Raw genomic sequence first — 22978 nt, forward strand, 5'->3', positions numbered from 1 at the left:
ACCGACAAGGTTGGGTGAGAAGTGTGTGTGTGTATTGCGGAGTGGTGTGGTGTTTGATGGAGTAAGATGTGCAATGACACAGAGGCCCAGGTCAGAAGGCTATTTAAGATTAGGATCCCTTTATTGATCAATTGTACACAAGGTCACACTGAAATTTGACCTCTGCTTTATCTCAACCGCTCCAAAAGACACACACACATATACAGTTTGGAGGAGGGGGCTGCCACATTGGGCGCCCGTGGAGGAGGACTTGTGGGGGGTTAAGTGCCTTGCTCAAGGGCACAATTCCTTGACCATCAGATTTCCCCATCTGACCCGGGATTCGAACTGGCAAACCTCCAGGTGGCTCACCACCCAGAAGGTTATTTTCTCCAATGACAGAGGTCAGATGGTCAGACAGAGAGTCATCCAGTCAATGCTCCATCCAGTTACTGCTACAGGATATGAGTTTATCCCCAATAGGCCTATCAACTGTGGGGAGATCCCGCTGAATTGGTAAACCCTGGGAAACTACAGTGGAATGACACCGACGACACCATATGATCAACCCATTAGATCACATGTGTCAAACTCATTCCATGGAGGGCTGAGTGGCTGAGGGTTTTCTCTCCTCTATCGTACTTGATTGATAAATCAAGGACACTACTTCGTAAGGAACTGCCAACACCTGGTTGTCTATTGCTTAATTGAAAGGAAAAAACTGCAGACACTAGACCCTCCATGAAATGAGTTTGAAACCCCTGGATTAGAGCACATGCAAACCCCTTTTTTCCTCACAACTTCCTGGTGCCAAATGCGCTCTATACAGAATTCGAGCATTGTTTCTCTAGCATTGTTTGTGCTAGTCCTGAATTAAAATCAGAAAAAACATTTGGTATCGTTGACATACTAGATTAATCCATAGCCCAAACCGGGGTAAAACAGGCATTCAAACATTAAGTGAATGAAATCAATCATATATGCCTTAATTACCATTGAACACTTCAGTTACGTAGGCTACACTAAACCTTTAATATTTTAAAGGTGTTGGTTAAAAAAAGTAGACCGTCGGAGCGCACTGTTTCAGTTTGCAAACAGGAAGGTAAAGAGTTAATTCTTATCCGAAAGGGAAAGCCCCGGTTTCGCGGATTTGGTTATGTGAATGAGAGAGAGAGAGACAGTTTACGGACTATTTGATTCGTTGCAATAAAAGAAGGAACACAATAGCCTATTGATTTTCTTCACTTGCCTACCTGCACTTATATTGCAGGTGTGTTACCGTCAGTTAGGTTATTCAAAAGTCTTATATTTATCATTCTGAGCATTTACTACAACTCAGTTGTATGATTTAATTATTTTAAGAAACGTATTTGTATCAGTTTACACTAATCTTCTCAAAAGGAACATTTATGGATTTGGAGAATATCCTCGAGCCATTCTTCTATTGGCATGGCAAATTACATTATTAAACTCCCAATGCAAAACAACATTTGGATACTTTCGTGGAGAAGGAGACTGTGCCTAGGCTATAGAAAACATACATTGAATTGACATTGGAATCACTGCTATGTTTTGAGACGACAAACACCCGAGGCTGATTCCAGGATACTTGATTCGTGTTCATGCGGAGGACCATGACCATGAACGGTCACCAGACTCAAACCACAGTGCCGCTGGATCTGAGCACCACAACGAGGGAGCGTGGGAGCGGCGCCGACAGGACTCCCACCAGCAAAGGTCGCTCCGTCAGTGTGAGAACGCAGTATCCCGCTGCCCCCCTCGCGGAGGATGACTGTCCAAACGGAAATCCCAGCCACACTGTGGAGCCGCTGGAGCATCGTTGTGGAGTGTCGTTGATAAAACCTCCTGTGAAAACGGGAAACCCGGCTTTTCTGGAGAAAAAACACTCCCCAGCTGCAACTTCTCACACGCCGTTCACTCCGAACCCTGGAGAGAGCAGCACAACAGACACACGAACACAGAACATATCTTCCTCGTGGCTTCCTTTTAGGAAACGTCAATTTCCTACTGAATGGGAGACGCCGGAACAGTCACGTACCCCACCCGGGAGAGAGGAGCGCTTATCCCCCTACAAAAACAAAGACTTGTGCTGCAGACCGAGTCCTCCAAAGATTTTATTAAAGAGCTACGACGATGAGAGCATTGGTACCCTGGCATCGGTCTCACACAGACAATTGTCCGCCGCCAGCGGTTTTGACAATGAACACCAAAGCATCGATCCGGTTCGTTCAATGCAAGCACTCCGGTCTTACTGTAAGTTAGTCGCCCTGGCAAAAGACAAGTGAAAAAATATTTAAATGAAAGTGTACAGACAATTACATTATTATTCAAAGTTTATCCTATCGCATGTTCATAGTTTTTTTTCTCCTAAGGATTACAACGTTTGTTTTGCTCTATATCAGACAGTCATGTTATAACTGTATTCATTTGACCATAATCAAAGTTATTGGTTTGAAAGAGAATATACTGCTGAATCAGTTAGTGGTCATTTGCTTTTATGAGTCAGAAACGGATTTTCTCTGTGGAATGTTCGTTCATAGATCGTGTGTCATTGTGCAGTGATTAGTCCTTGTTTTGGAACCCCAGTCATTGAGAAACTGTTTTGCCAGACCTTCCAGCGATAAATGATTGAACTGATTAAAAACTTGCAAAACATGTCAATGGGTCACCTGTAATTTCCTTATTTCATGGCATTGTACCAAACATCTCTCTCTATCTACCCCCTCCCTCCCTCTGTCACCCAGATCCCTATCCAGGGTACCCATTCTACTCATGGCCCAGCAGGTCACCGCTGGTTTTGAAGGTGCCTGTCTCTCACCTCGAGTCCTCTCTTTACCCCGGACACACCGAACACCTGCTGGCAGATGTTGCCCTGGCGACACGCCAAGACAACGATGGCGACACGTATGTTTGTTTTTGAAAACCCTACATGCATTGAACTTCTGTTAGTCTCATGTAGCAGATGGGGCCTAGAGTAGTACTGTTGCCCTGTGAGGGTTCCTTACTAACCCTGACTTCCTGCTAGGAGCTATGGACTGGATCGAGTTCAGTAAGTCATTTTTGTTTTCCATTTCAATTTTTTTTTACATATGACCCTGATCAGTTGGGTATGTGTTGGAGGGAGAGGAGATGTCACACAGTCTGTGTTTGTTTCTTTTGGTCTATGATTCACCTGGCTGTGAGGGGTGTGTTGGTGGTGAGAGAGGAGTGTGCTGTGTGTACCCTTACCCCACCCCACCACATTCTTTACCTTCATTTCACTTCCTGTCTCTGTAATGATTAATGGAGCCAATTCTCTGCTCTGCTGCTCAGTGAAAGTGTCACTGGGTGAGGGGGATTCTGGGATAGAACTTAATCTCTGTGATCTGTACTCTGTGTGTGTCGTGTTCTTTGTCTGTTTGCATTGTTTGTGTGAGTATTCATGAGACACTGGCTTGTCTCTGGGAGGCTGGGATGACTATTAGAGTAAGGTGACCAGATAACAACACATAACAAAAAATAACTAAGAAAGAAGATTAAAATATCCCATGGAATTAGAATTTTTTTGTAACATTTTTTTATCTTTATTTATACACCTTTTTCTCCCCAATTGGTAGTTACAGTCCTGCCCCATCGCTGCAATTCCCGTACGGAATCGGGAGAGGCAAAGGTCAAGAGCTGTGCGTCCTCCGAAACACAACCCAGCCAAGCCACACTGCTTCTTGACACAACACCCGCTTCACCAGGAAGCCAGCCGCACCAATGTGTCGGAAGAAACACCGTACACCTGGCGACCATGTCAGCAGGCGTTGCACAGATGTCGCTAGTGCGCGATGGGACAGGAACATCCTTGCCGACCAAACCCTCCCCTAACCCGGGCGATGCTGGGCTAATTGTGCACACCCCATTAGTCTCCCGGTCATGGCCGGCTGCGACAGAGCCTGGACTCAAACCAGGTTCCTTAGTGGCACAGCTAGCACTGCAATGCAGTGCCTCAGACCACTGCACCACTCGGGAGGCCACCCATGGAACTATTTTTAACTATACATTTCCGCTACAGTCCTTTCAAATACTTTAATTATTTATAACACAGAAATTGATTAACCCCTCAAATGTTTCTTAATTTTAGCCTACCGTGGTCATTTTTGAATCACCCCAGTTTGGTAGCCTATGTGGTTGGAAAGGTTTTCTGGCTATGGGCATGGTTGTTCATGCGGTTGTTACAATGTATCACTGACCAAATGTTCTCATAGAAGGGAGCAAACAAGTTTGATACAAGTGGTGAGACAAATTTGACATTGAAATCCGATTGCATACAGCTTTTGATTACTGAAATATCAGCCTCAATTTAACTTCAGAGTGGCTTTTCTTTCTGGGGGATAATCAGGGACATTTCCGGTACTAGCCGGGGACAGGCCACCAAAATCGGGGACTGTCCCCGGGAAATCAGGGACGTCTGGTCACCTTATGTTTGAGGTTAAGGAGTGGGTGGGGTACATTAAATCACATGTTAATACCAACCTCACGCACCGATGCCCTCTCCGACCTTCAACACCTGAGCACTCACCCGTTCACTGACAGAAATGTGAGGACGATACAAAAACACTCATGTGACTGAAATCATAAGTCCATCCAAGAATGGCATTGCAAAGTCATGTTCCTGTAGTTTAAGTGCTGTGTGTCACTCATTTGCATCCCATCACAACAAACACATGATCGAGAGAGTGCAGACCTGGATGTGGGTTTCGAGACACAGCAGTTCCGCTTGGGATGATTTCATGTGATGTAGAGCCCAGGGACCGGCACTGAAATCAACCAGGAAGAAAACACCTTGCCATCTGATCACAAGATGTTTAAGAAAATGTATCCTTATAAAAGTTCATTTGCATTCCAGTGCTCGTTTTTTTTGTATCTTTTTTAAATATATATTTTTTTTAATCAAACAGTACCTAGGTGGTTGCGCTGGGGCTTTTGGGTGCTGTTCTCATATTTGGGTGCTGTTCTTATGAAGTCAAACTACTTGATGAAGTGGTAGACTGTAAAGTACATTTCCCTGGCTGGTACCTACTTGTATTGTGGTCTGTCTGATGAAAAGTTAGCTTTCAGCAGAAAGACAGTGCTGCTTCTCAGCCCCCCACCATCCCCAAGTGTGTCTGTGTGTGCGTGCTTACGTCAATGGGGTGTTAATCCTCAGTTCTCATCGCCCCTCAGTTTCGGGAAAACCTCTGAGCGTGCGCCTCTCAATGTGTGACTGCGGTTTTCTCAGGTCTTTCTGTATCTCTCTGTTTTCATTTCTGTGTGTTTTTAAATGAATGAGCTCAAAAACCCAAACATCCGCTCCTCACTTCCTCATTTACCGCTCGCTCTCTCTCTCTCTCTCTCTCTCTCTCTCCCTCTCTCTCGCTTTTTCTTTTGATCTCTTCCCTGCTTATCTCTCATTAACATTCTCTCACCCCTCTGTCACACGCTCCCCTGTTCATCTCTCACCCCTGTCTCATTCTCCCTTGTTCATTGTCCATCTAGCTGCTTGATTGAGAGACAGCTGTGCAGTCAGTGCAGTAACATGGGGACAGTACATCATGTATTTGTGATGGGTATTGTCATGCTTTTAGAATACAGGTGGGGATGAAGTTTGTTCAGCAGTTTCTTGCAAACCACATGTATAGTACCCAACAACTTTGGCTCACCGCTGTGCTTGGCCAGGGATATGCTTCCAACCTATGCAGACATGTAGGTAGGGGAGGGGTCAATAAACTGGAGGAAGTAGCTATAGTGCTGCCATGGCAAAAATCAAATCAAACTTTATTTATATACCACATTTCTTAGAGGATACATTTGCATTTCAAAGTGCTTAACAAATAAAATAGTAAAACAATAATAAAATAAGTGGACATGAGACTAATTGATTAAAATAAATATAGAATGGTATACCATTTTTTTATTTTTTATTTAATAGTATGACTAAAATATTAAAAGCAAGGCAAAAAAGGTTATGTCTTAAGATTTTTCTTAAAAATGTCTCCAGTTTCTGAGGCCTGCCCTCAGATCCTCCTGCAGTCTGTTCCAAAGGCCAGGACCATAGAGGCTGCTTTAAAGATCAATAAATAATATATCTAAAACTAACAGGCAACCATAAAGGCTATGTCAGGCTCCAGTCTCAGGGTGTCCCATGTGGCTCAGTTGGTAGAGCTTGGTAATTGCAATGTCAGAGTTGTTGGTTCAATTCCCACTGAGGTCCAGTTTCCAAAAAGTAAGAAATGAATGCATTCTGGCTAACAACACCTGCTAATGACTAAAATGTTTTCTGAAAAGGATGTAAGTTGGACTGTGGTGTGTTTCTGGTTCCCTTTTTGTTTAATACACCTGTCTTAAAGTCATCACTCTCTCAAGTGGTCTGCTGGCCACAGCAACCCGTATTCCCTCACCTCCCCCCAAACAGGATGCCGTATGTATGCCACTGCCAGTCTCTGTCACTCAGTGTGTGTTTGAGTGTGGCCCAGCGCTCCTGCGTCAGTGTGCTTTGGGTTATCTGGGGCTGTGGTCTGCCCCACTTCCAGGAAAGCACAGTTTCATCTTGAGAGAGAGAGAGCGAGAGAGAGAGCGAGAGAGAGAGAGCGAGAGAGCGAGAGAGAGACACACACACCTTGTTCAAGTGTGTGATAATCTCACCATTGAGTGGAGACACCTGTTACTAGGTCAGTTAGGTGTTTGATAGCTTTTTGAGGAATGTTAGGAGACGCACCTCGCAAATAGTCATCTGGGGACTCTTTTTAATCAGAACTGATGCCATTACTGTTGCCATCCTCATTGTGCTGCAATAATGCATGTTTGTCGTCTACTCACATACTCCACACATACATGTTTACTCCGTGACGAAAAGACTGCTGCAGATTCATTCATTCTGCTTCCTCACTGCATGGGAGAACCCAGTCAGTGGTTTTTGATGGATTACCTATTATCACTGTAATCACTTGAATGCCAATGTTGATCTTGTGGGAGTTTTTAGGTAAATGAAGGCGGTAGTGAAGTGCCGCTACTGTGAGCTCCGGAAGGACTTAGCTCTAGGCTATTTGCGCAAGGGATAAGTAGAAATCAGGTACGCTTATTTTATGATGTTTCCACCGGATCAGAGCATGACATTTTTTCCCCCTTTCATGCTGAGTGGTTATTGAAAGAGAGCTGAAAATATTTTTCAAATAGGATGACCTTGACATTCTCAATGGATGTAAAAACAGACTTAGTTTACTCACTGTTTGAGGTGGGAAAAAAATGACTTTCAGAAGTTCTACTGTGGTGGTGAGGTAAGACAATCAGAAATACTATCAGATCCCCAAATGGGCACATTTCTAGGCCTACATTTGCACGCAGACCAGGTAGCCTAGGCCTACTTGTATGTATAATCAGGTGCTTGTAAATTGACAACTCGTAAATGGAATGAAATAAACCAAAACATGTTCCTCAGAAGTGTAGCCTAGGTTGTGCAGTCCTCAAACAACGTGTCCACTCCGACAATGAGAATGGTAAAATACTGTAGTAATAATATATTGAATGCATTAACAAAAATTACCATAAAACATTGTAGACTAGAAATTATGGAAATGAAAGGTAAATGTACTACTGGTGATACTAATGAGCAATCCCAGCGGCCTCCGCAATGGATTAGTCCACTGAGACAGACGGGAATCCGACAAGACTCTTTTGCCATAAAAAAATATATACTGCTCAAAAAAAATAAAGGGAACACTTAAACAACACATCCTAGATCTGAATGAATGAAATAATCTTATTAAATACTTTTTTCTTTACATGGTTGAATGTGCTGACAACAAAATCACACAAATAATCAATGGAAATCCAATTTATCAACCCATGGAGGTCTGGATTTGGAGTCACACTCAAAATTAAAGTGGAAAACCACACTACAGGCTGATCCAACTTTGATGTAATGTCCTTAAAACAAGTCAAAATGAGGCTCAGTAGTGTGTGTGGCCTCCACGTGCCTGTATGACCTCCCTACAACGCCTGGGCATGCTCCTGATGAGGTGGCGGATGGTCTCCTGAGGGATCTCCTCCCAGACCTGGACTAAAGCATCCGCCAACTCCTGGACAGTCTGTGGTGCAACGTGGCGTTGGTGGATGGAGCGAGACATGATGTCCCAGATGTGCTCAATTGGATTCAGGTCTGGGGAACGGGCGGGCCAGTCCATAGCATCAATGCCTTCCTCTTGCAGGAACTGCTGACACACTCCAGCCACATGAGGTCTAGCATTGTCTTACATTAGGAGGAACCCAGGGCCAAACGCACCAGCATATGGTCTCACAAGGGGTCTCAGGATCTCATCTCGGTACCTAATGGCAGTCAGGCTACCTCTGGCGAGCACATGGAGGGCTGTGCGGCCCCCCCAAAGAAATGCCACCCCACACCATGACTGACCCACCGCCAAACCGGTCATGCTGGAGGATGTTGCAGGCAGCAGAACGTTCTCCACGGCGTCTCCAGACTCTGTCACGTGCTCAGTGTGAACCTGCTTTCATCTGTGAAGAGCACAGGGCGCCAGTGGCGAATTTTCCAATCTTGGTGTTCTCTGGCAAATGCCAAACGTCCTGCACGGTGTTGGGCTGTAAGCACAACCCCCACCTGTGGACGTCGGGCCCTCATACCACCCTCATGGAGTCTGTTTCTGACGGTTTGAGCAGACACATGCACATTTGTGGCCTGCTGGAGGTCATTTTGCAGGGCTCTGGCAGTGCTCCTCCTGCTCCTCCTTGCACAAAGGCGGAGGTAGCGGTCCTGCTGCTGGGTTGTTGCCCTCCTACGGCCTCCTCCACGTCTCCTGATGTACTGGCCTGTCTCCTGGTAGCGCCTCCATGCTCTGGACACTACGCTGACAGACACAGCAAACCTTCTTGCCACAGCTCGCATTGATGTGCCATCCTGGATGAGCTGCACTACCTGAGCCACTTGTGTGGGTTATAGACTCCGTCTCATGCTACCACTAGAGTGAAAGCACCACCAGCATTCAAAAGTGACCAAAAGATCAGCCAGGAAGCATAGGAACTGAGAAGTGGTCTGTGGTCCCCACCTGCAGAACCACTCCTTTATTGGGGGTGTCTTGCTAATTGCCTATAATTTCCACCTGTTGTCTATTCCATTTGCACAACAGCATGTGAAATGTATTGTCAATCAGTGTTGCTTCCTAAGTGGACAGTTTGATTTCACAGAAGTGTGATTGACTTGGAGTTACATTGTGTTGTTTAAGTGTTCCCTTTATTTTTTTGAGCAGTGTATATATATTTTATATTGCTCAACAAAAAAAATGTTGGTCGACCAAACAATCGACAAGTCGACTAAATGGGGTCAGCCCTACAACAGATACACTTGTAAACGTGGTCAGGGGTGTTTTGTATGGTGTGTGGTGATGGGTGGTTCTCACTTACCGGAAAGGTGAACTTTGAGGAAAGAACCGACATACACGGCCAAACACAAGTTCTGCTTTTCACACTGATCAGACGGCTGAGTGGCTTCACTGTGCCGTATGGCCGTTAGTCAGGTCAGATTGCGAGAGAGGGGCGTCAACACTGTCGCACGTTTTACTGTTACGAGACTGTCTTGTGGTCATCTTCAGTTGCACCAGTCACCACAGTGCCGGTTAGAACTACACTTGTATGGAGATGGGTTTCAATTCCAAAGACAAACTGTCATTCCTATTGTGTCTTTCTCTATGTGAAAGATTTGTTTACTCAAGTTGAACAAGAATTGAGGAAAACAAGGTTGTATTGGCTATGGTTTGTTGACATGTTTTGGTCTGTTACACTAGCTACACGGATGAGATGGCTAGTTGTGATTGGTTAGACCTGCCTTCTGCATTGACGTCAGTCAAACACCCGCCTCCAAACCTCAGGCTCTGTATAATGTTACCACATATCTCCACACCTGTGCTATGCATTATACGTGTTGTGTTGTGATTGTTTTGTGAAAGATGCATCCATCCAGCCACTCTAAGTGTGTGTGAATATGAAGGTCTACGGTGACACAGGTTGATCAGAGATGAACAATGTCTCAATGATCAGTCTGTATTAGTAACATACTGCCCTATATGTTCCTAATGCATAATGTTAGGTTTAATAACTCATAAGTGCAGGTAGGCACGCACCTGTCTTCAAGAGAGGCAGTTATGAGATCCACCCAAGGCCGTATGCTGATAAGTGTTCTGTTAGGACTTGCCTTAAGCTGAGAAAGAATAATGTTTCGGCTTGGCACCCAAATATTACTTAAGCTGTCAAGTCCGTCTCTCTCTGCCTGGCAAAACAGGGCTAAGCTGTATGACCTCTCCCTATCTCACACACGAGCCCTCCAACATAAGTTGTGATTTTCTTTTTTAAAACCTGTTTAATTTGTTGATGCTAAGGGAATTGTTGGCTCAAGCTATGGACTAGTACTATTTCTACCGAACAAAAATAGAAATGCAACAATTTCTAATATTTTACTAAGTTACAGTTCATATAAGGAAATCAGTCAATTGAAATAAATGTATTAGGCCCTAATCTATGAATTTCACATGACTGGGAATACAGATATGCATCTGTTGGTCACAGACACCTTAAAGGTAGAAGCGTGGATCAGAAAACCAGTCAGTATCTGGTGTGTCTACGATTTGCCTCATGCAGCGCGACACATCTCCTTCAGAGTTGATCAGGCTGTTGATTGTGGCCTGTGGAATGTTGTCCCACTCCTCTTCAATGTCTGTGCGAACTTGCTGGATATTGGCGAGAACTGGGACACGATTTTATTTTTTATTTGACCTTTATTTAACCAGGTAGGCTAGTTGAGAACAAGTTCTCATTTACAACTGCGACCTGGCCAAGATAAAGCAAGGCAGTGCAACATAAACAACAACAGAGTTGCACATTGAATAAACAAACATACAGTCAATAATACAATAGAAAAGGTATATATACAGTGTGTGCAAATGAGGTAGGATAAGGGAGGTAAGGCAATAAATAGGCCATAGTGGCGAAATAATTACAATATAGCAATTAAACACTGGAGTGATCGATGCGCAGAAGATGAGTGTGCAAGTAGAGATACTGGGGTGCAAAGGAGCAAAAATAAATAACAGTATGGGGATGAGGTAGTTGGATGGGCTATTTACAGATGGGCTATGTACAGGTGCAGTGATCTGTGAGCTGCTCTGACAGCTGGTGCTTAAAGTTAGTGAGGGAGATATGAGTCTCCAGCTTCAGTGATTTTTTTTTTGCAGTTCGTTCCAGTCATTGGCAGCAGAGAACTGGAAGGAAAGGCGACCAAAGGAGGAATTGGCTTTAGGGGTGACTAGTGAAATATACCTGCTGGAGCGCGTGCTACCGGTGGGTGCTGCTATGGTGACCAGTGAGCTGAGATAAGACGAGGCTTTACCTAGCAAAGACTTATAGATGACCTGGAGCCAGTGGGTTTAGCGACGAATGTGAAGCAAGGGCCAGCCAACGAGAGCATACAGATCGCAGTGGTGGGTAGTATATGGGGCTTTGGTGACAAAACGGACGATGTCGTACACATCGATCTAGAGCATCCCAAACATGCTCAATGGGTGACATGTCTGGTGAGTATGCAGGCCATGGAAGAACTGGGACATTTTAAGCTTCCAGGAATTGTGTACAGATCTTTGCGACATGGGGCATTATCATGCTGAAACATGAGGTGATAGCGGCGGATAAATGGCACGACAATGGGCCTCAGGATCATGTCACGGTATCTCTGAGTATTCAAATTGCCATTGATAAAATTCAATTGTGTTTGTTGTCCGTAGCTTATGCCTGCCCGTACCAGGGAGGCAGATAGCCTAGTGGTTAGAGCGTTGGACTAGTAACTGAAAGGTTGCAAGATTGACTCGCCCACACAACACCATACACGTTGTGAGGTTGGTTGGACATAATACCAAATTCTCTAAAATTACATTGGAGGTGGCTTATGGTAGAGAAATGAACATTCAATTATCTGGCAAAAGCTCTGGTGAACATTCCTGCAGTCAGCATACCAGTTGCATGCTCCCTCAAAATTTGAGACACCTGTGGCACTGTGTTGTGAGACATCTGCACATTTTAGTGGCCTTTTATTGTCCTCAGCACAAGGTGCACATGTCAAATCTAATTTTATTTGTCACATGCGCCAACTACAACAGGTGTAGACCTTACCGTGAAATGCTTACTTACAAGCCCATAACCAACAGTAAAGTTCAAGAAATAGAGTTAAGAAAATATTTACTAAATCAAAATAAAATGACTTGGGTGACTGGAGTCTTTGACAGTTTTTTGGGCCTTTCTCTGACACCGCCTGGTATATAGGTCCTGGATGGCAGGAAGCTTGGCCCAAGTGATGTATTGGGCCAGACGCACTACCCTATGTAGCGCCTTACGGTCAGATACTGATCATCCTGTTTAATCAATCCCACACTTGTCACGTGGATGGATTATCTTGGCAAAGAAGAAATGCTCACTAACAGGGATGTAAACAAATGTGTAAAAAATTTGAGAAATAAGCTTTTGGAACATTTCTGGGATCTTTTATTTCAGCTCATGAAACCTGGGACCAACACTTTACATGTTGCGTTTATATTTTTGTTCAGTGTAGTTATGTGTAGGAATGTATGACATAACTTACAACTCTCTGAAAGAGGATGACATATGTTTTGTCTCAGGACATAACATTTGTATTGTATAGGCCTGCAGCACGTACCATTTGTGACCAGTGTTAAAAAGCCAACAAGGTAGATGCTGGAGATTAAAAAGGTGTTCTGCTAAATTTGTTTTGTATAAGAGCTGTCATAGAGTTGTCTTTGAGCAATGCATGAAAGATGGTCTCTTTGTGTGTAGGCCTATGTATTTTTCTTTATCTTCCATTTCCACTTTGCAGTATGCAAATATGTTGTTACTCATCTCCTCAGACTGTCTTTAGTTGTATGTGCATTAGGTAGACATGCCAAACACCGATATGTTCTTTAGTCTGTTGTAACTCTGTATAATGGACAACAGATCAGGAAGTAGACCAAAAAAAACGTACATTTCTGTAAATTTGTGCTAACCCCAAATTCTCAGTGAAGGTACTTTTAAATTGTTCTCTCAAAATGTCCCTACCCAATTTCCTGTCATAACCTTTTTCTCTTGTTCTGCATTTATGATTGATATTCATTGGAGGAAGCTGAAAGACATGAAAACACACAGAAAGCCCCTAATAGAGACCGTAGTTTTAATGGTGATTATCTTCCCCAATACAGAGGGCTGTGCCATTGTCACACAACAGGAAATTATACCAAACCAAACGAGTTTACTGAAATTAGTTTCTGATATTTTTTTTTTTTTCAAGAACTCCTGTCATTCTTCCTTATTCCTCTGTTCTTTCACTTTACATACCATATAAATAGCAGTTTCCTAATCACCTTGATCAGTTTTCAACAGGCTTTGTAATGAGTCATGCACCACACTGCTCTCCTCTCAGCCTAACTGTCAGTTGTGGAGAATCAGGTCATAGGTCAAGTGAAGTTGGCCAGTGCTCAGTCATTCAATAATATATAGATTATGGGTTAGCCTGAATTTGTCAAAACATATTGTGGGCTTGTGTAAACTTTCTACTGCAATTGTGTAAAGGTTTTACACACAGACAGCCATCACATGCCACATGCCAGCCATCACATGCCAGTTCGTGTGTCAGTCAGTTTGTAGGCCATAGGATTTCTCTGGCTTAAAGGTTAGTCAGGATGTTTCTGTGTCAGGACATATCAGCAGCCACTTTACAATCATGCTGGAGTTGTGTGAAAAGGATGTGTGTGTCAATTTATTGGTTTAAATATCAGAATTTTGTGTGTAGTTTTGACTTGGGGTGTGTGTGTGTGTGTGTGTGTGTGTGTGTGTGTGTGTGTGTGTGTGTGTGTGTGTTTGTTACAGGGCTCTTCACATAGCAGTGGTGCAGGGGCAGGAAGCTCAGATCCAAAGAATGATCCTTCTCCTGGGACTGGTTCACACAGACCTGGACATCTACAACAACCTGAGACAGGTGAGATACATGCACGAGCACACACAGCTGTGTTTTTAGAAATGTTAGGAGTTTTTGCAGTGTAAAAAAATCTTATTTTCCCTAACCCCAAAACCCTTAAGCTTAAAATAGCATTTGTTTTCCTACCTTTTTCAGGACATTACGGTGAAATGTTAGGACATTGGGGTCCTGATGATATAGGAAAACATGTACACACATACACACACCTGCCACTCACTGCAGACTTCAGAGCACAATAAGGAAAGGTGTGAAAGAGGAAGTCCTTGATTTCCTCCTCACCCAGCCTCTTTACTGTACAGACACCTCTCGGCTGCCGGTTATCAGAAGAAATGTAGTTTCTGGTTACCTGTGCTTAACGCAGGCCAAAGTCACATGCGCAAGCCTATTGCTTGGAAGGATGTGCTATGATTGGTAGCCTTTGTTCAGGGCTGTGTGTTCTGAAGTGATGTTGATTTGTGGTCTGTTCTGTTGAGTTCCATCTTCTGCACCTTTCTCAGTCTATCAATGCCCCATGGCCTTTTCCCATCACTTTCAAATGAGTCCTCTTCCTCCCTCCAGCGTACCACCACGCCCTGTCAATGCCACATTCTCTCTGCAGCTCTGGTAGTCTGCTTAATCACCCCAGAGAAATCACCCTGAACCCTTCATACACACACACACACACACACACACACACACACACACACACACACACACAGAACTGGGGTTTCAGACAACACATTGCTCACTTACCAGAAATAACGTCGGTACCATTTGTTGTGTGTTCTCAGCGTTGACGTGAGACTGAGGCATTTACAGTGATATCCTGTCTGTAGTGTATAGTCTAGCAGACAGGCTGCATACGTTCATGCCATGTGAGGAGCCAGGGGGAGATTTCAGTCCAGGCTGAGAGACATGATGTTCGCCACGATGATGTGACTACCAGATAGGGTAGTTTTGTTATCTAGCACAGACCTATTGCCAAGCCTGACAACCCATTTTCTAATTGTTTATTAGATTTGTCAGTTCTAATCACAAGTAAATGACTATATAGGATAGTCTGTAACCCCAAATAAAAATCTTAAACACACTCCACAATAATTTCACACAAAGCCTGCCAAGCTCTTTTGACAATGCCAGATAATTATACTGTGTCAGCAAAAAAACAACTTTTTCTAGCAGTTCAATATATGTTGTACAGTCCAAACAACACTTCAGTGGTCACTTTAATTAAACGGTTTGACAGAGTTAATACCAGTACTGAGTTGCATGTGCACATTGTGCGACTACCAGATCAGCTGCAGCACTGGTGCTATGAAACAGCTGTTTGATACTCCCACACTGTCACTACTACTAACCAAACACTGACATCTACTAGCTGGTGCACTTCCCAATTCTCTGGCCAATGCTACTCCCATGTTAGATTATTCAAGTTCCCTGGAAACTGTTCAGATATTGCAAATTAATGACCATGTCCTTAATGCTACTGTTGCCACTTTGTACATTATGCTTTGGCTGTCTGTGTGTGTGTGCTTGTGGCATGCAGTGTATTGTGTGAGGCTTCTACAGTGCATGTGTAGTGCATGTGTATGTGCACTTAGTATCCTCATTCTGAGAAGTCACATGACCCCCCCCCCGCTGTTTCTCAACATAAGTTGTTGCTGAGGTTTAGAGGGTAGAATCAGGGACTTTCCCTTTCTGCGCTAGTCTCCATCTCTCTGGCTGTCTATCTCTCTGATCTTAACTCAGTACATTGTGAGTTGACCCCTCCTATAACTGCATAAATTATACAAATTATTGAAACTTGTAAAGACGTAATAAAATGAGCTCTTCCATGGTATGGTAAGGGACTTTGTTAGTCTTTCCTGGGAAGTTGCACAACTAGAACATTAACAGGAAGTACACCCAATGCACACCTTTAATTTCTCATTGTTTTTACCTCCTCCTCCCCCTGTTCTTTGTATCTTTGTCTGGCACACAACCACCTGTTCAAGGCTTTTCCTCATACCTAGAACTCTCCCCTCCACTCCTCTGTTCTTCTGGTTTATCTGCTCATTTCATTGGAATTTAACTCTGTGGACACACAGCCAGCAGGGGAGAGGGAAGGGATTTTCCCTCTCTTATCCCGTCTTTCCCCTTGCCTGTACTGCTTCCAGCTATTCCTCTCCCTGGCTTTCTTACCCTATGCTCCCCCTTCTTCTTACCCACTCCCTCCCCACTCTCTGCCCCTCTTATCTGTTTTGTTGTTTGTTATTCTGGAATGGTTTACAGGAAGCTAGTACTAAACTCAATGAACTTTGGAGTGTTTGTGGACCATCATAAAAGCCTTTATTTGACCTGTGCCTTTGATTAAGTATTGTGACATGTTGCTGGTTACGTCCTTCACAGCTTCATGTTCAGGGACATTCTAGGAAGTACAAGATGACTGAGTCAGACTGTTGGTAGTTCATGGGAGGTCAAACACTAGGGTGTGTGTGATCAGTCATGAGTAACTGACGATTCAGGGAAATAGGAGTGTTTTCTCAGGAAGTGAAGGCCACTGGCATTGAGACATTGGAGGCATTTCACCAGTGTTTTCTCCCGCCAGTGCTTTGGTATTTTACTGCTGTTCTTTACTGGAACATAGCCTCACACACCCACACTCCACACACACACACACACACACACACAGTAAGTACGTGCTTTTTCTGAATCAAAAGTGAAACTAAATTATCATCCTGACCACTGAGATTGTTCAGCATGATTAATGATAGATTCCACATCAAGTGACTTCCCTGAACCCTTTCTGCATGTCTCTGGACATTGGACAACTGACAAAGTTAACATTTATCAAATCAGGTTTTATGAATTAAATAATCATTGGCCATCTCTGGAAGATCCTGGATTGCTCAAGTGCTTTCAGTAAACCCGTCTAGGGATTTGAATCTGCAATCCCCTGCATAGTGGTATGTCTCTGGAATCACCTGGGTCGGGTCCCGGGATTTCCTACACAACATGGGCTGTTCCTGACACCAAAACAGGTTTAACCTTATCAATGATCACATTCGACCTGGCTCGAAACAGCATTCGTTTTCTCAAATACCTTAGGTGCACCACCTAATTTTGAAACAAGAAAAAACATCTTTATGGGGCTGTATCTTCATCTCCTAGCTGTTTTGTATTTTGGACTTTGATGGTGTGTTTACCATCCCGTGTGGCGTTTTATCTTTATCTGCCGATGTCTAATGCTGATAAAGCCAGAAAGCCCTCTGTGCCCTGACTGGGCGGCTCTGGTTTGTTTGGGGACGTATGCCCAACCTTATCTAGCCCATTGTTTATAAGCTCTTGTGACCTTCCCCCTGCAGAACAGGATGGAGATGAAATGATGCGATTCCATTAACAGGAGTAATACACCAATCTCTTCTTCCTCCGCTCTTGGTTAAAAAAAAAAAACGGTTAACCTCATAAACCGTGCGTATGTACAAAATATACCCCCAAACATGCGTTCACGCAAAAGTTGGCATTTATAATTTGACTCCAAACTTTAGACCATGTGTATGCACAGTTTCTAGTGGTTGAAGTATTGCATTGCAAGCAGGCAAGTAGATTAGTATTTTGTGCAAATACGGGATATGATGGACACGCATAACAATAAACAAGTTAATAAAAAGATGCAATCATTTGCCTTTAGTGAGAATCTATTTCATTTATCTTTGCATTTTAAAATAATTAGAAATAGGCATTAATTCCTGGGCTATTCTTTTCCATGATCATTGCATAAAAAATCCCTCACCTTTTCTGTGATGGTTTAATACTCACGAGGTAGCGAAGGCCTACAAGGAGAAAGAGTAAAGGGGCACACAACCAGGAAACATGCGTATGTATGGCGTGTGCCAAGTTTATAAATCTCAATATTTTTGTACGTGTGGTGTCTTTTCATAAATAGTGACCGCAGATATTTAGTGTGAAATTTACAGTTATGAGGCCCCTGGTTTTCAAATGTTCTTGTTTAATGATTAATTTTCTATCTCCCTCTTTCTCAGACCCCTCTTCATCTGGCTGTGATTACCCATCAGGCCCAGCTGGTGGGGGCGTTGCTGCGTGCGGGTGCTGACCCGGGGGCTCTGGACCGTAACGGTCAGACAGCGGTCCACCTCTGCTGTGAACACGGCCAGCAGGCCTGCCTCTCTGTGGTCCTTTCCCACCCCTCCATCTTGACTTGCCTGGAGGTCAGGAACTATGAGGGTAAGTTACTACTGCTACTAAGTTGACCTCAATTCTGTTTCAATTGAGACAATTCAGGGGATTAATTTAAATTCAATTCATAAATTCAAAATTCCCCTTAACTTTCCAATGTGACCTAATTGACAGTCTATAGCAGAAACAGCCAGCTCCTTTGTGGTAGTCATGCCAGACATGACTAAAACAATAATAGATCTAGGATGTATACTACTACCCCAAATAAAGCCAGTAACGCCCCCACAATGATTACAACATTCATGCCTAATGTATAGGAATTCCCATATTCATGTGGGAATATTTCTGAGTTGCGACACAGATACTAACGTTATATGTAGCACACATTACAAATGTTTGCTGCCTGACTTAAGTTGTGTAAGTTGAATAGAATTGCACTGAAAATGACCTACCCATTTGATATGATTAGAGCTTAATCTACTGGTATTATTGATTCTCACATATCCCCCTGTTTGACTCATGCTATGGGTCCCATGGTGGTGGGTGTGTGAGGCAGAGAGGGGAAGAGGGCATTTCCTGCTGTGGTGGTCTGTGTGACAAGTCTGGGCACAGCATGGTTTGCCTTGTACTCAAAACAGCAGAAAGTCCCTAGAATACACATGGGCTCTAGAGCATGTGTGCGTGTGATTCTCTCCCTAACTGCTTATCGCCGCCACCCCCCCCCCCACCCCCCTCTTTCTCCAGGACTCACCCCTCTCCACCTAGCTGTACAGGGTGGAGACAAGGAGCTGGTCAGAATGCTGCTGGATGCTGGGGCGGACATCAACGCTATGGTCAGTCACCTCCCTCCCCTACCTAACTCTCCATCTCTCCCCTTAATGCTGGGCCATTTCAAATGGGCTTTGAGTTATTCTGGCATACTGAACCTACTGCATCATCCAATTACTCAATACCAGGTAATACTCATTAGAGTAATTCCAGTTCCACTTTACAGAATGTCCCCATTCTCCTCTCTCTAAGCAGGACATCAAGAGTGGCCACAGTCCTCTCATACACGCAGTAGAGAACCACAATATGGACATGGTGCACTTCCTCATAGAGGTAAGGCTACATGTGTTGTATGTGACTCCGCTGTTCTAAGTCAGCTCATCTATATTTAAAATGGTCTGTAGATCCTCCCCTGTTCCCCTTTAGATTTCCTTTCTGGGAAGATGATTTACAAGAAAAATGTTAAGTGATTCTGTTTAGTTACACATCGCCATCCAAGACTGACTGTGTTACTTATTTTTACATCTTGTCATCAATCTCCCGCTTCCTCTGTCCTCTCTCCCTGCCCCCTCCTCATCAGAATGACTGTAATGTGAATGTCCAGTCGTACAGTGGGAACACGGCCCTGCACAGTGCCTGTGGGCGAGGCCAGGTAGACACAGCCAGGCTGCTACTGAAGAACAGAGCCGACAGCAGTGTGAAGAACTACCACAATGACACCCCTGCGATGGTGGCCAAGAACAAGAAGGTGAGGGAGGAGAAAATTAATGCACTGGATCTATGGAAGAGGGTCTTTTTTCTGTTTCACGCTAATCAATAGCTTTACACTGTGTAAGAGAATAAAAACTGAAGTTAGTGGGTTAAATGAACGATAGTGTGGACATAGGACTGAACTAATCCTTGTGGGTGCTTCCCTCTAGTGGATGTACCTAATAACAATTGTCTTGTCATCACAACAAACTGTACCAACAATAAAACACAAATAATCTAAGGAATGCGATCACTCAGTAGCAGGCCCCACAGATGCAGTGAACTCACTAGTTGTCATTGCAGCACTGTTAATGTGTCCTCTCAGGTAACCTAACCCTTTAGATCGCTGTCCCCAGGTAACCTAACCCTTTAGATCTCTGTCCTCAGGTAACCTAACCCTTTAGATCTCTGTCCCCAGGTAACCTAACCCTTTAGATCTCTGTCCTCAGGTAACCTAACCCTTTAGATCTCTGTCCTCAGGTAACCTAACCCTTTAGATCTCTGTCCTCAGGTAACCTAACCCTTTAGATCTCTGTCCTCAGGTAACCTAACCCTTTAGATCTCTGTCCTCAGGTAACCTAACCCTTTAGATCTCTGTCCTCAGGTAACCTAACCCTTTAGATCTCGGTCCTCAGGTAACCTAACCCTTTAGATCTCGGTCCTCAGGTAACCTAACCCTTTAGATCTCGGTCCTCAGGTAACCTAACCCTTTAGATCTCTGTCCTCAGGTAACCTAACACTTTAGATCTCTGTCCTCAGGTAACCTAACCCTTTAGATCTCTGTCCTCAGGTAACCTAACCCTTTAGATCTCTGTCCTCAGGTAACCTAACCCTTTAGATCTCTGTCCTCAGGTAACCTAACCCTTTAGATCTCTGTCCTCAGGTAACCTAACCCTTTAGATCTCGGTCCTCAGGTAACCTAACCCTTTAGATCTCGGTCCTCAGGTAACCTAACCCTTTAGATCTCTGTCCTCAGGTAACCTAACCCTTTAGATCTCTGTCCCCAGGTAACCTAACCCTTTAGATCTCTGTCCCCAGGTAACCTAACCCTTTAGATCTCTGTCCTCAGGTAACCTAACCCTTTAGATCTCTGTCCTCAGGTAACCTAACCCTTTAGATCTCTGTCCTCAGGTAACCTAACCCTTTAGATCTCTGTCCCCAGGTAACCTAACCCTTTAGATCTCTGTCCCCAGGTAACCTAACCCTTTAGATCTCTGTCCTCAGGTAACCTAACCCTTTAGATCTCTGTCCTCAGGTAACCTAACCCTTTAGATCTCTGTCCTCAGGTAACCTAACCCTTTAGATCTCTGTCCTCAGGTAACCTAACCCTTTAGATCTCTGTCCCCAGGTAACCTAACCCTTTAGATCTCTGTCCTCAGGTAACCTAACCCTTTAGATCTCTGTCCCCAGGTAACCTAACCCTTTAGATCTCTGTCCTCAGGTAACCTAACCCTTTAGATCTCTGTCCTCAGGTAACCTAACCCTTTAGATCTCTGTCCTCAGGTAACCTAACCCTTTAGATCTCTGTCCTCAGGTAACCTAACCCTTTAGATCTCTGTCCTCAGGTAACCTAACCCTTTAGATCTCTGTCCTCAGGTAACCTAACCCTTTAGATCTCTGTCCTCAGGTAACCTAACCCTTTAGATCTCTGTCCTCAGGTAACCTAACCCTTTAGATCTCTGTCCTCAGGTAACCTAACCCTTTAGATCTCTGTCCCCAGAAAACCTAACCCTTTAGATCTCTGTCCTCAGGTAACCTAACCCTTTAGATCTCGGTCCTCAGGTAACCTAACCCTTTAGATCTCTGTCCTCAGGTAACCTAACCCTTTAGAGCTCTGTCCTCAGGTAACCTAACCCTTTAGATCTCTGTCCTCAGGTAACCTAACCCTTTAGATCTCTGTCCTCAGGTAACCTAACCCTTTAGATCTCTGTCCTCAGGTAACCTAACCCTTTAGATCTCTGTCCCCAGGTAACCTAACCCTTTAGATCTCTGTCCCCAGGTAACCTAACCCTTTAGATCTCTGTCCCCAGGTAACCTAACCCTTTAGATCTCTGTCCCCAGGTAACCTAACCCTTTAGATCTCTGTCCCCAGGTAACCTAACCCTTTAGATCTCTGTCCCCAGGTAACCTAACCCTTTAGATCTCTGTCCCCAGGTAACCTAACCCTTTAGATCTCTGTCCTCAGGTAACCTAACCCTTTAGATCTCTGTCCTCAGGTAACCTAACCCTTTAGATCTCTGTCCTCAGGTAACAGATGTACTACGAGGGAAGGGCTCCAGAAACCAGCAGCCCAAAGCTCAGCAGTGTGTACCAGCCTCACCACACAGGAGCACACCCCAGTCACAGAACAGAGGTAATGGTGAGACGAGCACGTATTTTGATGTGCATCGTGCATTCAGGCACACAGTAAACTCATCACATCCCTCCTCTGTCCCCAGGTTCTCCATCTCCCAGCCTAGGCCTTTCACCATTGGCCACTCCCACAGCTTCGCCTCTTCACCGCAGCGCATCCCATTCCCCCAGGGCACCTCCCACTCCCTCTCCTCACAGCCAATCAGCAGAGAGCCTGTCAGGCCGCCAGTCTCCAATGAAGACCCAGGAGAGCGAGCAGCTGCCGGTGAGGCTTGGGTCCGACAGGATGACTGCAGTGGACATCAGCCTGGCCCAGAGAAGGACGTACTCACTGACCCACAGCTACCCTCCAGCAATGCACCACCAGTCCCCCATCACTGATGTTCAAATAGGACAATTACTAGCCTACTACTCCCCTGGAGTCCAGAGACCTCTTTATCCAGAGCCTCCCTTTATCCTCCTCCACAGCACCATCCCTTACCCAGCCACTGTCTCTACCGCCTCCCAAATGACCCCTGGCCAATCCCGGCCCTCCAGCCACTGCAGCGACCAATCAGATGTCTCCATCATGAGTGTCAGCAGCAGCATGGGCAAAGGTAACAGTTGACAAAGAGATGCGCTTTCAGTGTCCCTGCCGAGTTAGGTTCCACCACTGTTGGTTGGTGCCTAGAAGGACTTGAGCTTGAATCAAGAAGGTACAGTTTGTTTACTACTGTTGGACTATAGAGCCGGTATGATTATGTACCTCTAGATCTCAGCTGGATGCATTTGTCATGTGACTGCATTAGTCTCTTTACAAATCCATATGCAATGAAACCTACACTGGAAGAATGAACATTGCAGTTTCCTGAATATCACCGTGGTGTGTGTGTGTGTGTGTGTGTGTGTGTGTGTGTGATGGGCTGTTTGGAAACTGGAGCTCCAGGA

The 22978-nt window shown here is 44.5% G+C and overlaps 1 protein-coding gene across 4 annotated transcripts; it reads left to right on the forward strand.

The window, feature by feature from the left end:
- Positions 1-1137: 1137 nt before the first annotated feature.
- Positions 1138-22913, forward strand: LOC106577470 (B-cell lymphoma 3 protein). Of its 4 annotated transcripts, none has more exons than XM_045712981.1 (9): positions 1138-2253; positions 2745-2904; positions 13918-14026; positions 18028-18229; positions 18926-19014; positions 19202-19282; positions 19530-19697; positions 21947-22052; positions 22138-22913. In XM_045712981.1, exons 1-9 carry the CDS (start codon positions 1602-1604, stop codon positions 22656-22658), a joined length of 2088 nt encoding a protein of 695 aa, XP_045568937.1. In that variant the 5' UTR covers positions 1138-1601; the 3' UTR covers positions 22659-22913. The 4 variants fall into 4 exon arrangements, with proteins under 4 accessions (XP_045568937.1, XP_045568938.1, XP_045568940.1 ...); XM_045712982.1 differs by having other exon boundaries at positions 19205-19282; XM_045712984.1 differs by lacking the exon at positions 1138-2253 and having other exon boundaries at positions 2823-3049.
- Positions 22914-22978: the final 65 nt, after the last annotated feature.

The sequence above is a fragment of the Salmo salar genome, chromosome ssa02 (genome assembly GCF_905237065.1).
Source record: "Salmo salar chromosome ssa02, Ssal_v3.1, whole genome shotgun sequence".
Taxonomy (NCBI): domain Eukaryota; kingdom Metazoa; phylum Chordata; class Actinopteri; order Salmoniformes; family Salmonidae; genus Salmo; species Salmo salar.

Bases quoted from the DNA above. Each gene is read 5' to 3' on its own strand.
- LOC106577470 (XM_045712981.1), top strand. From the start codon at position 1,602: ATGCGGAGGACCATGACCATGAACGGTCACCAGACTCAAACCACAGTG. The intron at 2,254-2,744 runs GTAAGTTAGTCG...TCTGTCACCCAG, and splicing joins GCAAGCACTCCGGTCTTACT to ATCCCTATCCAGGGTACCCA. The intron at 19,698-21,946 runs GTGAGGGAGGAG...CTCTGTCCTCAG, and splicing joins TGGTGGCCAAGAACAAGAAG to GTAACAGATGTACTACGAGG.